A 15,873-nucleotide genomic window follows, 5' to 3' on the forward strand; every position below is an offset into this window, starting at 1 on the left:
GGGTTGCTATCGGTTTGATCCAGTTTGCGCAAACCGGTAGTAGCAGCAGGAGGCTCCACCCACCTGCCCGGACATCATCACAGACAACCTGTGTATGTGCACATTCACAGTTCCAAACCGGTAGCAAAGGTAAGTGAAACCCACTACTGGTGTGCATGTGGGTATTGTGGTATAAACTGGAAGTTATTACTGGAATGTTTTATTTTTCTGACTTTTGCTCAAAAGAACCAAGATCAATAAAACTACTTTATCAAGAAGAAAAATATATGTACCATCAATGACAGAAGAGCGATTTCACCCTAGGGTTGTATAAACCTACAAACATACTTTTATTCTGGCTTACAAACTGAACATGTAGGAATCAATTGTATTTCCTCTGGAAGGGAATTATTTAATTAAACTGAAGTAATAGTAGGAGTGAAAGTAAAAGTAGGAACATGGAAAGAAAAAAAGAAAAAAGGCAAAAGTCATGATAAAGAATGATCATTATTTTGATACTACATAATAGGATTCAAATGAATAAATAACTTTAAAAGATGAATGATGTATAAGTTGTTTTAATACTATATGTGGCTTTGCTAAACAGTAATTATTTCCATTAATGTTTCTGGCACAAAACCAGAGGTGGTATTCAGCAGATTCTGACCAGTTCTGGAGAATCAGTAGCGGAAATTTTGAGTAGTTTAGAGCAGTGTTTCCCAACCTTGGCAACTTGAAGATATTTGGACTTCAACTCCCAGAATTCCCCAGCCAGTGAATTCTGGGAGTTGAAGTCCAAATATCTTCAAGTTGCCAAGTTGGGAAACACTGGTTTGGAGAACCAGTAAGTACCACCACCCACATCTATTCTCTGTCTTCCGAGTCCCAGCTGATTAGGAGGAAATGGAAATTTTGTAGTAACCTTCTCCTGGAGTGAGGAGGAATGGAGATTTTACAGTATTCTTCCATTGCTACGCCCACCAAGCCATGCCCACCAAGCCACACCACACCCACCAAGCCACAGCCACATAATTGGTAGTAAAAAATTGAATCCCACCACTACACAAAACTATCAATTCGTCAAAAAGAATACATGGAATATATAATACAAGTACTTAATATGTTTTCCAATCTTTTTAACAGTTGTTTAAAGATAAGTCTTTTTTTAAAAAAATGATATATTTTATTAATTTTGGGTTTTGCATATGGAGTTGTATTTTAATAGTTACATTATGAGTAGAAATACAATGTGCAATTTTCCATAACTCATCAGCAACATTGTACATAGTTTCAATTCCAAAATGAAATCAAGGAGCAAGTGCCAAATAATCTGAATGAATTGTACTACATGTTGTGATACTTTAGATCACATCTTTGTCAATCCATTGGTTTCTTCAATGAAATGAAAAAGCACACCATGTTCTTAAAATGCAAAATCTCCTGTTACCCATTCTGTTTCCATCCTGAAGAATTAGAATTCTTTGACATTTTTTCTTGTAGTCAATAGCAACATATTTGCCCCTTGTATATATAGCTTCTGTTTTAACACAGAACACTTGAGGTGCTGGTTCTTTCTAAGATTTCCCATGGAGGGATCTCTCCAGCTCCTTGTGGTTAACCTTGAATAACTCTGATAATAAAATATTTAGCCAAAAGGGAAATTTCTCAGCAACAGTTTCTCCCTCCTTCCTCTACCATCCTGTAAAAAAATATGAACAGGAAGATCGGATTTATCCGTTGCTTTTAAAAAGCAAACATACAGCTAAACAAATATCACAGAACTATTTATTTATTTAATTTATTTTTTAAATTCGTATGGTGCCCAATTCCCTAGGGACTCTGGGCAGCTTACAAACAAAAAGAATAACATATAGTGTACAGTACTATTAAAATATCCAATAAAATAATTTAAAAACAATTTAAAACCCACAGTTAAAAAACATGCATGCCATTTGTGGCCAGATCCCGATCGTGAACCATCAGATCTACGGCCCCCAGGCCTGCAGAAGAAGCCAGGTCTTTACAGCTTTCTGGAAGGCTAATAGGGTGGGGGTAGTCTGGATCTTGGGAGGTAGCTGGTTCCAGAGAGTCGGAACAGCAACAAAGAAGGCCCTCCATTATGGACCTGCTAGCCGAAATTATTTAGCAGACAGGACCTGGAGAAAACCAACTCTGTGGGCCCTTACCGGTTGCTGAGAGCTGTGTGGTAGAAGGCGGTCTCAGAGATAGACTGGCCCTAAGCCATGTAGGGCTTTAAAGGTAATGGTTAACACCTTGAATTACGTCCGGAGACCAATCGGGAGCCAATGCAGCCTGCGGAGAAATGGTGTAATATGGGTGTACCTAGGTGCACCCACAAAAGCTTGTGCGGCTGCATTTTGAACCAATTGTTGGCTCTGAACGCTTTTCAGGGGTAGCCCCATGTAAAGCACATTGCAATAATCTAACTGTGAGGTGATAAGGGCATGAGTGACCATGAGAAGAGCCTCCTGATCCAAGTATGGTCACAATTGGTGCATGAGGCGAACCTGTGCAGAGGTCCCCCTAGCTACATCTGTCAGAGATTGGTCAAATCTAAGCTATGAGTCTAGAAGGACACCCAAATTGTGAACCCATTCTGAGGGGGGGGGGGTTTCCCCTCCCAGAAGCAAGGATGGGTAATGGATATGATCTTTCGGCAATACCCAGAGCCACTCAGTCTTGTCAGGGTTAAGTCTGAGCCTGTTAGCTCCCATCCAGACCCTCACTGCCTTCAGGCATATCATATCCACTGCTTCACTGAAGTGACTCAGGATGGAGATGTACAACTGGGTGCCATCAGCATATTTACTTACTTGCTTACTTGCTCTCTTACTTACTTACTTACTTATTGGAATTGTATGCCGCCACTCTCCGAGGACTCGGGATGCCACAATATATCAAAACAATATATAATGTCAAAATCCAATACTATAGCTAAAAAACTTTAAAAACTGTAATAACATTTAAAATCATTCATTCTCATTCACACCTACTACACTCTACACTCGTCGACCAGGGGACTAGGGTATAATGGTCCCAAACCTGGTGGCACAAATAGGTCTTTAAACTTTTATGGAAGGCGAGGAGGGTGGGAGCAGTGCGAATCTCTAGGGGGAGCTGATTCCAGAGGGCCAGGGCCCCCAAAGAGAAGGCTCTTCCCCTAGGTCCTGCCAAATGACATTGTCTAGTTCAGTGATTTTCAACCTTTTTTGAGCCGCGGCACATTTTTTACATTTACAAAATTCTGGGGCACACCACCAACCAAAATGACACAAGTCTAATAAATAAATAAATAAATAAATAAATACATACATACATACATACATACATACATACATACATACATACATAAATAACCCCCTCATATATACAATCCCATGTAACATCCCCTTATAAATACCTGTACAGTCAATCATCAATCATCCCTCCTGAAATTTATACCACTGTCTTATTTCTGGGTACTTCTCCTGTCTTTCCCTCTTTTCTCTCTCATGTTTCTCATTTCTCTCTCTTCCTCCCTTTTTCCCTCATTCCTTCTCTCCCTCCCTTTCTCTCTCTTTCCTTTCTCTCATTCCCTTTCTCTCTATCCTTTCTATCTCTCACTTGTTCTTTCTCTCCCTCCCTTTCTGTCTCTTTCCTTTCTCTCATTCCCTCTTTGTCTCCTGGGGCTGGCTGCGCCTGCCCTCCACCCCCCACCACGGAGGGAAAGCATTTGGCATCGGCACCGCCAACCCCCCCTCCACAAGCAGCAAAAGCCTCAGTGACGGAGCCGAAAGGCAAACGGCGCGATCCGTCACTTAGGCTTTTGCTGCTCCTGGAGGGGGTGGGAAGATTTTCTCCTCCCCATCCCCCCGGCAGCCAAACGTCGCTGAGGCTTTGGGCATCGGCGCCTTTCCCTCCATGAGCAGCAAAAGCCTCAGCGACGGAGCCGAAAGGCAAACGGCATGCCTCGTCGCTGAGGCTCTTGCTGCTCGTAGAGGGGTGGTGCTGATGCTCCCTCTCGCCACCCCCATCTCCCCGCGACCGCCTGGGGCCGCTGCAGCCGGCACGCTCCCGCTCCCACCGCCAGTGCCCTCCCGCCGGGCCCAAAGGACACTTGCCGCCGACGCCAGGAAACTCCAGCTGGGCGGGGCGCGGCCGGTGCCTTCGAGCTCCCACTCGCAGCTGTCCCCCGGCTCCTGCCTGATGCCGCGGTTTCTGGCGCTCTCCTGCTGGGCCCCAAAGAAGGAAGGCAGGAAAAAGGAGAGCTTGATTCTTCGCGCCTCCTTTTTCCTGCCTTCTTTCTTTGGGGCCCAGCAGGAGAGCGCCAGAAACCGCGGCAACGGGCAAGAACCGGGGGACAGCTGCGAGTGGGAGCTCGGAGGCACCGGCAGTGCCCCGCCCAGCTGGAGCTTCCCTAGGAGCTTGGTGGCACACCTGACTGTGTCTCGCGGCACACTAGTGTGCTGCGGCACACCAGTTGGGAAATGCTGGTCTAGTTGACGGGACCTGGAGAAGGCTGACTCTGTGTGACCTAACCAGTCGCTGGGACTCATTCGGCAGAAGACGGTCCTGGAGCTAATCTGGTCCCATGTCATGTAGAGCTTTATAGGTCATAACCAACACTTTGAATTGCGACCGGAAACCAATTGGCAGCCAATGCAGTCCATGGAGTGCTGGAGAAATATGGATATGCCTTGGAAGGCCCATTATTGCTCACACAGCTGCATTCTGGACGATTTGAAGTTTCCAAACACTCTTCAAAGGTAGCCCCGTGTAGAGAGCATTGCAGTAGTTGATCTGATTGCTGATGACCCCGTGTCATCAGATGATTTCAACCAATGTAGATAATAAACAAGAGGAGAGAGGACTTAACCCTGAGGCACCTGGGGCTTGACTTCTGTCCTGAGCAGCCTGGGGCTTGATTTCTGTTGCCTACCAAAACGACTGACCAGGGAAATAGGAAGAGAACCACCATAACAGGGTGCTTCCCACTCCCAACTCCCTTAGTTGTTACAGAACGATACCAGGGTCAATGGTATCAAAAGCAGCTGAGAGGTCAAGAATCACCAAGATAGTGGAGTGACCTCCATCTCGGGCTTGCCAAAGATCATCCATCAGTGTGACAAAAGCAGTTTCTGTGCTGTAGCCTGAAGCCCGATTCAAAAGGGTCTAGATAATCTATTTCATCCAATGACTGTAGGAGCTGGAGTGCTACCACTTTCTCTACAACCTTTCCCACAAAGGGTAGGTTGGAGACTGGAGGAAAGTTCTTTAAGTCAGCTGGGTCCAAGGAAGGCTTCTTCAGGAGGGGCCTCACAACCACTTCCTTTAATGGCTGTGGGAAGGACCCCTCAAAGATGCATTAACCAAAGCCTAGAGACAGCCTCGTGTCACCTCCCTGCTAGCCAAAACCAGCCAGGAGGGGCACAGGTCCAATAAACATATGGAGGAACCCGTCACTCCTATAGCCTTGTCCACATTCTCAGGAGTCACAGGATCAAATTCATCCCACACAACAGGACTAAGGACAAATTCATCCCTGTCATCTCAATCAGAGTTGCCCGGTCAGACTTCAGGTCCATCCGAATCTGAGTGACTTGTCCACCAGAAACTGAACAAAATCCTCAGCTCTACCTTGCAAGGGCTCCTCTGTTCCCTCTATATTGAGAAGGGAACAAGTGACCCTAAAAAGGGTGGCTGGTCGTGAATCTGCAGACGCAATAAGTGCAGAAAAATCTGAACCTTTTGTTGCCCATATCGCCACTAAATAAGTCCTAATAAAAGCTCTTAATATTGTTTGGTCAGATTTGGAGTCCTTGGTTCTCCAGCATTGCTCTAGACATCTCTTCTGGTGTTTCATCTCCTGTAGTTCCTCGGTAAACCAAGGAGCTCTCCTGGATCCACTGTCACAGAGAGGTCGCAAAGACGCAATCTGTTCTAATTCCTCTGATGATGCCCTGTTCCAGGCAACCACCAGGGACTCAGCCAGGTTGTGGACAAGGGAGTCAGGTATTTCCCCAAGCTCCCTCTGGAACCCTACTGAGTCCATTAGGCATCTGGGGCAGAACCACTTAATCGGCTTTGCCTCCCTGCGATGGGGGTATGGTGCCTTAAAGTCCAACCTCATAATCTGGACAGGATTTTCTGAGTGATAGTAAGTTGAAGTACTCCAGCACCATAAGCCTGGGGAACTACTTCCTCTAGCAGGCAGGCAGGGTTGTTATAATGCAGCTGGGAGGCAGCTACATCAGTAACAAACCCAACATGGGAATAACTTTAAATATTAGTAAGCTATTAATGAATCTCCTTGTGTCCCGCAGAGAGATGCTTGCTCAATGCCAACAATTTTTTTTCTTTCTCCTACACAATACAAACTGAGCTGTCTAATGGACTAAAATATTTTTAAAAGAGAGCACATTCTTACACAGAGCAAATATGTTTACTTTTTAAAATAATGCTATATTGGCCAGTTTCCAATTCTGTCATCTTTCTTCCTATAAAACAGAATTCATCATATTTTGTACAGGTTATAAAAGTTCATCATCAAAACATTTATAATAAGAACATATGTTCCAAACACCTTTCCCGATTTAATACTTTTTATAGCTTCACACACTTCCTTTATTGTTATATGTCCATTCATAATCTGTTTCTCTTCCTCTGTAATCTTCTGTAAATTTTATTCATATGATTTCCCCAGAGAAATATCTTGTCCTTTATACAAGTTGGTGTAATATTTGTAATCTCTGTATCATTTTCTTTAGTTTTTCTTTTCATAGTTTATGTCAAATTTTTCCCTGGTTTGTTTCCAAATTTAAAGGTTATTTTGCTTTAAGTAGCTAATTTCTATTGCCATTTCTCTTACTGAACATAGATAATTCATTGTAAAAGCTTAATTTGTTGAGAATTCCTTATCTTTTCTGGAAATATCTAGAATTCCTTTTTAAAAAATCCCAAATAGGTTGTGTTTTCCCTTGCGTCTTATTTTTGAGTTCAATATTGTGTTATATGAAATAATCTCTGATAAAAGCTTTACTTGCATCCCAACCATTCTTAAATCAATATCTTTACATAAATTATTTTAAGATAATTCTTTTAGTTTTTATTTACAGCCCTCCATTTGCTTATTTCTGTAGCAATATTCCAGGCCCCACCTAAAAGAATTGGTTTTCCTTTTATAAACCAAACTCTTTACTTCAAACTATATCTTTACTTTATGAAGCTTAGAATAGAATAACAGAGTTGGAAGGAACCTTGAAGGTCTTCTAGTCCAACTCCCTGCTTAAGCAGGAAACCCTACATCATTTCAGACAAATGATTATTCAACATTTTCTTTAAAACTTCCAGTGTTGGAGCATTCACAACTTCTGGAGGCAAGCTGTTCCACTGATTAATTGGTCTAACTGTCAGGAAATTTTTCTAAGTTGCTTCTCCCCTCTTTGTGGCAAACCCTGAGATATTGGAACACTGCTATGCCTCTTCTAGTCCTTCTTTTCATTCAACTAGACATCCCCAGTTCCTGCAACCTTTCTTCATATGCTTTAGCCTTCAGTTCCCTAATCTTTATTGCTCTTCTCTGCATTCTTTCTAGAATCTTCACATCCTGTTTACATCATGGTGACCAAAACTGAATACAGTATTCCAAGTGTGGCCTTACCAAGGCATTATAAAGTGGTATTAATACTTCACATGATCTTGATTCTATCCCTCTGTTAATGAAGCCTACTACTGCATTGGCTTTTTTGGCAGCTGCTGTACTCTGCTGGCTTTCATTTAAATGGTTGTCCACTAGGACTTCAAGATCCCTCTCACAGTTACTATTATTGAGCAAGGTACCACATATACTGATGAGTATATAAATGAGCCGGGGTGGCGCAGCAGGTAGAGTGCTGTACTGCAGGCCACTAAAGCTGACTGTAGATCTGCAGGTCAACGGTTCAAATCTCATCACCGGCTCAAGGTTGACTCAGCCTTCCATCCTTCCGAGGTGGGTAAAATGAGGACCCGGATTGTGGGGGCAATATGCTGGCTCTGTTAAAAAGTGCTATTGCTAACATGTTGTAAGCCGCCCTGAGTCTAAGGAGAAGGGCGGCATAAAAATCAAATAAATCAAATAAATAAATAAATACTGTAACTGTACATTTATTTTCTTGACTAAATGTAGAACCTTACTTTTTTCACCATTGAATTTCATTTTGTTAAATACTGCCCAATGTTCAAGTCTGTTAAAATCCTTCCAAATTTTGAGCCTATCTTCTGAAGTATTGGCTATTCCTGCCAGTTTGGTGTAATAGCTAAAACCTAAAGCAAAATATTTATTTCACCACAGAATTTTAGTACAAAATAAGTATCTTTCTTGTAGGATGTTGGGTAATAGGAAGCTGTCTTCTTTTCTAGACCGTACAGTGCTAACATCTGGATATATTTAGATTATTACTCATAATCCAATGCATAGTCTTTAGCCAGTACCATAACAAACCCTTAGACTGTGCCCCAACTAGGAAACTAATTATTTGATATAGTCTAATTTTTGTAAAGTCCCAACAATGAAATATTTATCCACGTTATTCCATAAAATTAAAGACTCAAAGTGTAACTCAAAATAGATTTGTCATCTCAAAACTGTAGCTGACACAGCAATAAAACAAGGTACCATTTTATTAGAAAAGTCTGAAAGGGAACATTAATGCATGCCTATCTCAAAATGATAAGACAAGTAGGACTCCAAAAAAGCTAGGTTTCCTGGGTTTTCCAGGAAAACAGCACATTTGTCAAGACTGAAAACGTTTACCACTTTATCCTTGGAAAACAGATAAAGTGTGAGTTTGTATATATGTGTATGTTTATTTGCAAAGGGCCTCAAATTATAATTGAGAATGTAATATTTGTATATTAACATACTCAGTATGATTTTATTTTTCTAACCTTTGATGATCTTTACTGACAGAGATTTTAAAACAGGCCCAACATTGAGAAATAAGAATTTTACATTGTGAGAATTCCTGTAACTTCTTCCAGATCATCATGTATCACACTATGATTGAGGGTGACTAAATTTCTAGTTGCATCTACTTTATTTCTAGCATTTTAGCTTAGTTACATTATTTTATATACAAAATGCAGGCAGCCAATTATCATGGCCAATTATTGGTTCTATTTGCAAAAGAAAAAGCATTCATATACCAAAAGCCCTAATTTTCATCCTCCTGTTTGATTGGCAGTTTAGTAGAAAGGATATCATCTTAAATCAACATTAATGTTCAGTCCAGATTATCATAAAGAAATAAGTGAAGAAATCAAAGAAAATTGGACCCGTGGAGATGCTAAGAGAAATTAAGATAGAAATAAACCAGAAGACAAATAAGCTGCATTTTTATCAACTGGTCTTAGTAAGGACATCAGAAACTTAAACCTGGGGAAATGGACAATTGATCCCAAGGAGCATAGAAGAAGGAAACTAGGAAAGATATTAAAAAGTAAGGAACTGTGGATGAACACATGGACATACATTGGAGGAGAAAGGAGAGGAGCTGTAGTTATGTGGGACCTGTGGTTAGGAAAAAGAAAACAACAACAACAACACCCCCCAAAAAACCCCATTGGCCTAGAAAGAGGAGTTTAAGGGAAAACAAGACATAAGAAACAAATTTTAAATCAAGACAGAAAGACTATTCACAAAGAAGCAAAAGATGAGAGGGAGAAGACATAGTGCTATAGGAACTGACTTTTCTAAATATAAATGGAGCAAATATTCTCAAAATGTAAAAAATAATTTGAAAAAATTAAAAAAATTCCTACATTAAAACAAAACATATTTTTTCTACAAAATGCAGGCAGCCAATTGTCATGGCCAATTATTGGTTCTATTTGCAAAAGAAAAACATAATTTTGCAAAAGAAAAACATAATTTTCCTACATCAGAATCAAAAAACTTAAAACATTTGATTTATTTTAAAAAATGGTGAAGAAATTATTTCAGCAGGAACTTTAAAAAATAGAAGAATTGTTTTGCACATAAAACCTTAAATAAAACTTAAACTTGTGTTGACAGATAAGTGCGATATATATTTTAGGGTGGAAATTAATTTGTATGTAACTATGGCTTTGATATTTATGCACCAAATGTACTTTATTGTTCTATAAAGAATTTATATAGAGATTAATGTTTTTTTCTATAGAAATAGATGTTTGATGCTGGATTGGAATTTAGTAAATTTCCCCAAAACTGGATAGAACTTTTGAGAAAAATATTAAAATTAATCAAGGCAAACTACCTAAAATGTACTTTGATTTGGTGGACAATTGATGATATATGGAAATAGAAAAATAACAATTCAGAGTTTCTAATAAAGCAGTACTGTAGCTTGTGTTACAACTGTATAATTCAGGAATTCTAGATTCTCAGGTTATTCCCTAACACAGGGTGCATAGCTATGTGAATTACCGTATTTTTCAGAGTATAAGGTACACCTTAGTTTTGGGGGGAAAACAAAGGGGGGGGGTTTCTACCTACCAGGTATTTATCTGGCTAGCATCCTTAGTCTGGTCAGCTTCAGCACATTATTTTATCCCCTGCTTATGGCTGAAAAAAATCTTCTTTGGAGGGAGTAGCAATGAAAACAAGCCTGCAAAGACTTAGGGCTAGAAAAAGACTTCCTCAAAGTAGCAATTTAAAAAAATCATGCAAGCTGGGAAGAGTCAGAAAAATCATTAGCACCTAACGGTGGGGTTAGCACCTAATGTTAGCACCTAGGGGGTGGAAAAAAAGATTAGGAAAGAAAAGCTACATTTGTAGTAGAAGATGCACCCCAATTTTCAGCCTCTTTTAGGGGAGAAAAAGGTGTGTTTTATATTCTAAAAAATACGGTAATCACTTAGTATTATAACTGAGGGATTTTGAGCTACCTTAGCAGCAAGTTGCCAAAACAGTGTTAACAGGTTTTAGGCATGTGGCTTCCCCTTATTGATCTAAATGATTATACTGTGAAGAGAGAACTTATCATCATTGGAGAAGTTTAACATCTATGGATCCCCTATTTGGATTTGGATTCATTTATCTCCACTATCATGTCTTCATCAAAGAACTAGTCAGGGGCCTCTATGACTAATTCAGATTATCTAGATGGCAATGAGAATGTTAAAACTGGGGTCTTATATCAGGCTAGTTAGAAACAGGCCTTTGCAAACATAATGAGCCTAGTAAATACATGGCAGAATGCATGGAAAAGAAAATATATGGCAAATATTTTATTGTTATTAAATATATCTTGCTTTTGTTTGATTAAAATATAAACTATACATTTAATGAAGTGTGTCCCAAAATCCAGAATGTGCCAATAACTTATTAGATTGCTTTCTAAATTTTTTGCTTGTAGTGCTAAGGCAGAGCACATCTGTCCTTTACAAAAAAAGTAATATTGGAACAATAGCAATAGCACTTAGACTTCTATATGGCTTCACAGTGCTTTACAGCCCTCTCTAAGCAGTTTTACAGAGTCAGCATATTGCCCCCAACAATCTGGATGGAAAGCTGAGTCAACCTTGAGCCTGTGACATTTGAACTGACAAACTCCTGGCAGCTGGCAGTCAGCAGAAATAGCCTGTGGTGCTGCATTCTAATTATAGCACCACCAAAGCTCCTTATGCCCCAATTTTCCTGATTTGACTTATTCACTAACTGTATCCTATGTATTTTATTTTATGTAATATTGCACATGTATTTGATGCAATCTTTTTTACTGTCTTATAAATTTGCTATTGCACAAAGGTTTAATTTACTGACATAATACTCTTTCTCAGCTGGAAATTAAGTTTTGATTATGTATTTACCTGCATCTTTCCTTTGCATACTTTTCCTTTCCTTTTTCCTTTCTTTTATTATTAGACTTTGCATACTCAGGTGTTAAATTCAGTATATTATCATGTACACTGATGGCATTAAATATTGATTGCCCAACAAACTGAATTTACTGTTCTTATTCTATGGAAGGAATATTTTCTTTTCAAAACTCTATATTCTATATTCCAAGGTCAAATTAGACACAATCCAGCCAAGATGTTTTCCTATATCAAAATGTATGTGTAAGGTGTAACTCTATTCAACACAGAGAAAAGCTTTGCATATAAATAGGCTGGTGTTTTGAGACTTTAAATCAGTTATAAAGAAAATTGTTTGGAAGCCATATCTACCACATTTGCAAATGTCATACAGTATTTTGTTTTCTTTTAATAACACCATTAAGATTATTTTAAAAGTACAATAAATATTCTAACATGGATGGTATGTTATCTTTATAGAATTATATAGAGACATATTCTGAAAAGGAAAAAAATATTTTCCAATTTTAAGAAATCTATATAAAAGAATGCATGTTATCGATATGTTGGAAATTTGGAAATGTGTAGATAAGATTTGCAAGCAATCCTTGTTGATCCGCATTAGCATGCTTATATTTTGCTTTCACATCCTGATGGAGATACTGTTTGAATATTTATTCAGTTTGAAATAAAGTCACACTTGCATTAAAATGCTTCCCATATTTGAAGTTTTTTTTAACAGTTTTCCATTATCTGTTTTTGCAGCAAATTTAGTGGTGGAAGAGAGAACAAGACAGATGAAAACAAAAACGCACCGGTATAATCAGACAACAGGGTGTGGTTCTAGTCAGGAACTTGAACATGAGCAATATACTAAGGTAAATATTAAAATATGACACTTTATTTGAAAAATTGTAGAATTTTTCATTTATGTTAAATCATTTGATGTTAAAAATATGGTATAAAACAAAAATATTGAGAAAGACTACTTGATATCCCTCCAATGATTTATTGGTTAAACTTGGGAAGCTGCTGATACTATGTTGTTATACATAACCATCTTATGTCATTATTTCATTTGTGATTTTTTTTCTACAAGGGAGTACTCCTCAGCTTTAAACAAAACAATCTAACTTAGGGGAGGAAACAGATAACAATGTTTTTTACAAACCCCTGAGATAATATCCTACATCCATATAGCTCCTTTTCTCTTGATATCTAGAAAGGCTACGAAAGCACTAACGTTTGAAAATAAATTTTAATAGGATCATGGGTATTAGAATATTTAATAATAAATATAATAACAGTGGGAATATCGATTTTAACAGTTTTAACTAAAAATTGTTATACTTTTTCTGCTAGAAAGCACAATAAATTCTCCACGAATGTGGCATATAGAAATCTAAGAAATAATTACTAAATAGATGGTTACATTAAAAAAGTATTTGGAAAGCAAACTGTCAATTTTTGGAAGAATAGATACTGTTTTTTTTACAGAATCTCTCAAGGTATTGATGTCAGACTGATAGGTCTATAGTTTCGTGGACCCTTTTTTTTTCTTTTTCTCTTTGAGGATGGAAAACCCCCCCAACAAATCTACAAACACATAGAGGCAAACAAAGTTGTAACCAGAAGCTAACATGGGTTGATCAAACACAGATCATACCAAACAAATCTTATTGCATTCTTTGATGACGTGACACAATTAGTGGACCAGAGAAATGCTGCGGATATAATTTATTTGGACTTCAGTAAGGTATTTGATAAACTAGATCATACCCTACTACTAAATGAGCAGCGGTGGTGCAGTCGTTAGAATGCAGTACTGTAGGCTATTTCTACTGACTGCCAGCTGACTGTAATTTGGCAGATCAAATCTCACCAGACTCAAAGTTGGCTTAGCCTTCCATCCTTCCAAAATAGATAAAATGAGGACCCAAGTTGTTGGCGGCGGTATTCTGACTCTGTAAATCACTTAGAGAGGGCTGTAAAAACACTGTAAACTGGTACGTAAGTCTAAGTATGTATAAGTCAATACGGTTTTTTTCAAATCCTCATAGATCATGGTCAAGAATAGACATGGCTTGGATGACTCCGGAATTAATAACTGAATTAGAAGAAATAGAGATCTTGCCAAATGCATGGGCCAACCATAACCCAGTAAAAATAAAATGGAGGAGAATAAGAAAGAAAAAAGTCAGATGGACATTCAAGAAAAATGTTTTAAGAGAAAAAAATATATACAAATGATGGGAAAAGAATTAGATTTCTTTTTTAGAGAAAATACTAAAGAACAAACATCAACCCAAAGCGTATGGGATCTGATGAAAGCTTGTATGAGGAGGTTAACAATTGCATAAATAGGAAAAAAAATAAGGAGAAAAAGAAAAAAAATTAGAAACTTTGTACACAAAATTAACGAGACAGGAACTTTTAATGCAGAAAGAATCACAAAATAACAAAAGCAAATTTTTTCTGTTGGATCACCCTGGTATATTGAAGGAACATCACAGCTCCTTTTTGCCTCTAGGACCAACCCAGGGCCATTTTAAGGCAGTTAATTTATTCATAGCCAACAAACTATGTTCTCTATGTAAAAATATGTGATACATATATAAAATGAAAAGCTCCCACATGGATTAGGAAGGAAAAAAATTATCATTCAAAATGTCTTCAAAGCCCTATGCAGTGGTACCACTACCTAAGAACACCTCTACTTATGAACTTTTCTAGATAAGAACCGGGTGTTCAAGATTTTTTGCCTCTTCTCAAGAACCATTTTCTACTTATAAACCCGAGCCTCCGAAACTGTAACCAGAAAAGGCAGGGAGAAGCCTCCATGGGGCGTCTCTAGGAATCTCCTGGGAGGACACAGGGTCTCCATTCTCCCTATGGCTTCCCCAAAATGCAAAAATACAAAAAGACTTGGAAAATTGGACTAAATTACATTTTTTTAAAATTGGAAGAATAACTATTATAAAGATGAATATATTACCAAAAATTCCTTATTTATTTCAAACAGTTCCGATAAAATGGGGAGAAAAATTTATACTGATTTAAATAGGATTATTTTGAAGTTTATTTGGAATGGGGAAAAAGACAGAATCAAATTAAAATTGCTACCAGATAAGAGAGGTAGAGGAGGATTTGGACTCCCAGATTGAGAACTGTGTCATCAAGTGGTGGCTGCAACATGGCTGAGGGAATTTTATTCAATAACAAAAGAATACTAACTATAAAGGGTCAAGATCTAGAGGTTGGCTGACACACTTTCATCTGGAAGGGAAAACACACATCACACACATATTTTCAGAGACATCCCTCAGAGAGGGTCTGCAACTTGGGCATCCTCCTCGATTCACAGCTCGCATTAGAGAAATATCTTTCAGCTGTGGCGAGGGGGGCGTTTGCCCAGTTTCGCCTGGTGCACCAGTTGCGGCCCTATTTGGACCGGGAGTCACTAAGCAACCAGTCCAAACCGACAACAACCCACCGCTTGTTCTGGTCTGGCTGGCTGTTCCAAGAATATGATCTTTACAGGCTTGTAACTTTCAAAATAACACTTCTTTATTTACTTTCTTCCAAATTGGAATTTGTCAGTAACATCTCCGGCATGCAAAATGCATTCCAAATTCACAGGCAAAACTGCAGGGTCAAAAATTCTTTCCAAATGAACAGGCTGTCGACTTCAAACATCTCCTTATCTCTGGGTCAGGTTCACACTACTTAAAAACAGTTTTATCATGCAATATAAAGACTCGCTTCTCCAGAGAAATGGTGAAAGCATCCATCTTGTCTATTTCACTTTGCAGAAAAGCATCTATCATTTCCGGTCAATTCCGGATGTGAGGTAATTAATTAATTTACACACTCTGAATAGCCTATTCACAACCTTCTTTTCTGTGATCTCCTAAATTTGGCACAACCAAGGACTATCCTCTATACCCCCATTATCTGAAGAAGTACTACTATGCATACTGTTGTCCAATGGATTTTCTATTAAGTTCTCATCACCACTATCCTCCACTTCTCTTAAATCAGGGTAATTGACAGATTCTATGTCTTCGTCCTCCT

At 38.7% G+C, this 15,873-nt stretch overlaps 1 protein-coding gene across 3 annotated transcripts in view; it reads left to right on the forward strand.

Moving 5' to 3' along the window:
• The window catches only part of RIMS1 (regulating synaptic membrane exocytosis 1), a 342,317-nt gene that overhangs the window by 288,120 nt on the left and 38,324 nt on the right, over window positions 1-15,873 (forward strand). For 2 of the 3 annotated variants that reach the window (XM_070733057.1, XM_070733055.1), the window contains one exon: window positions 12,565-12,677. The exons of the other annotated variant lie outside the window; for it this stretch is intronic. In XM_070733057.1, coding sequence (XP_070589158.1) covers window positions 12,565-12,677 — 113 coding nt within the window. The remainder of the gene's footprint in view (window positions 1-12,564; window positions 12,678-15,873) is intronic. 3 annotated transcript variants of the gene reach the window in all.

Source organism: Erythrolamprus reginae, chromosome 1, assembly GCF_031021105.1.
Source record: "Erythrolamprus reginae isolate rEryReg1 chromosome 1, rEryReg1.hap1, whole genome shotgun sequence".
Lineage (NCBI taxonomy): Eukaryota > Metazoa > Chordata > Lepidosauria > Squamata > Dipsadidae > Erythrolamprus > Erythrolamprus reginae.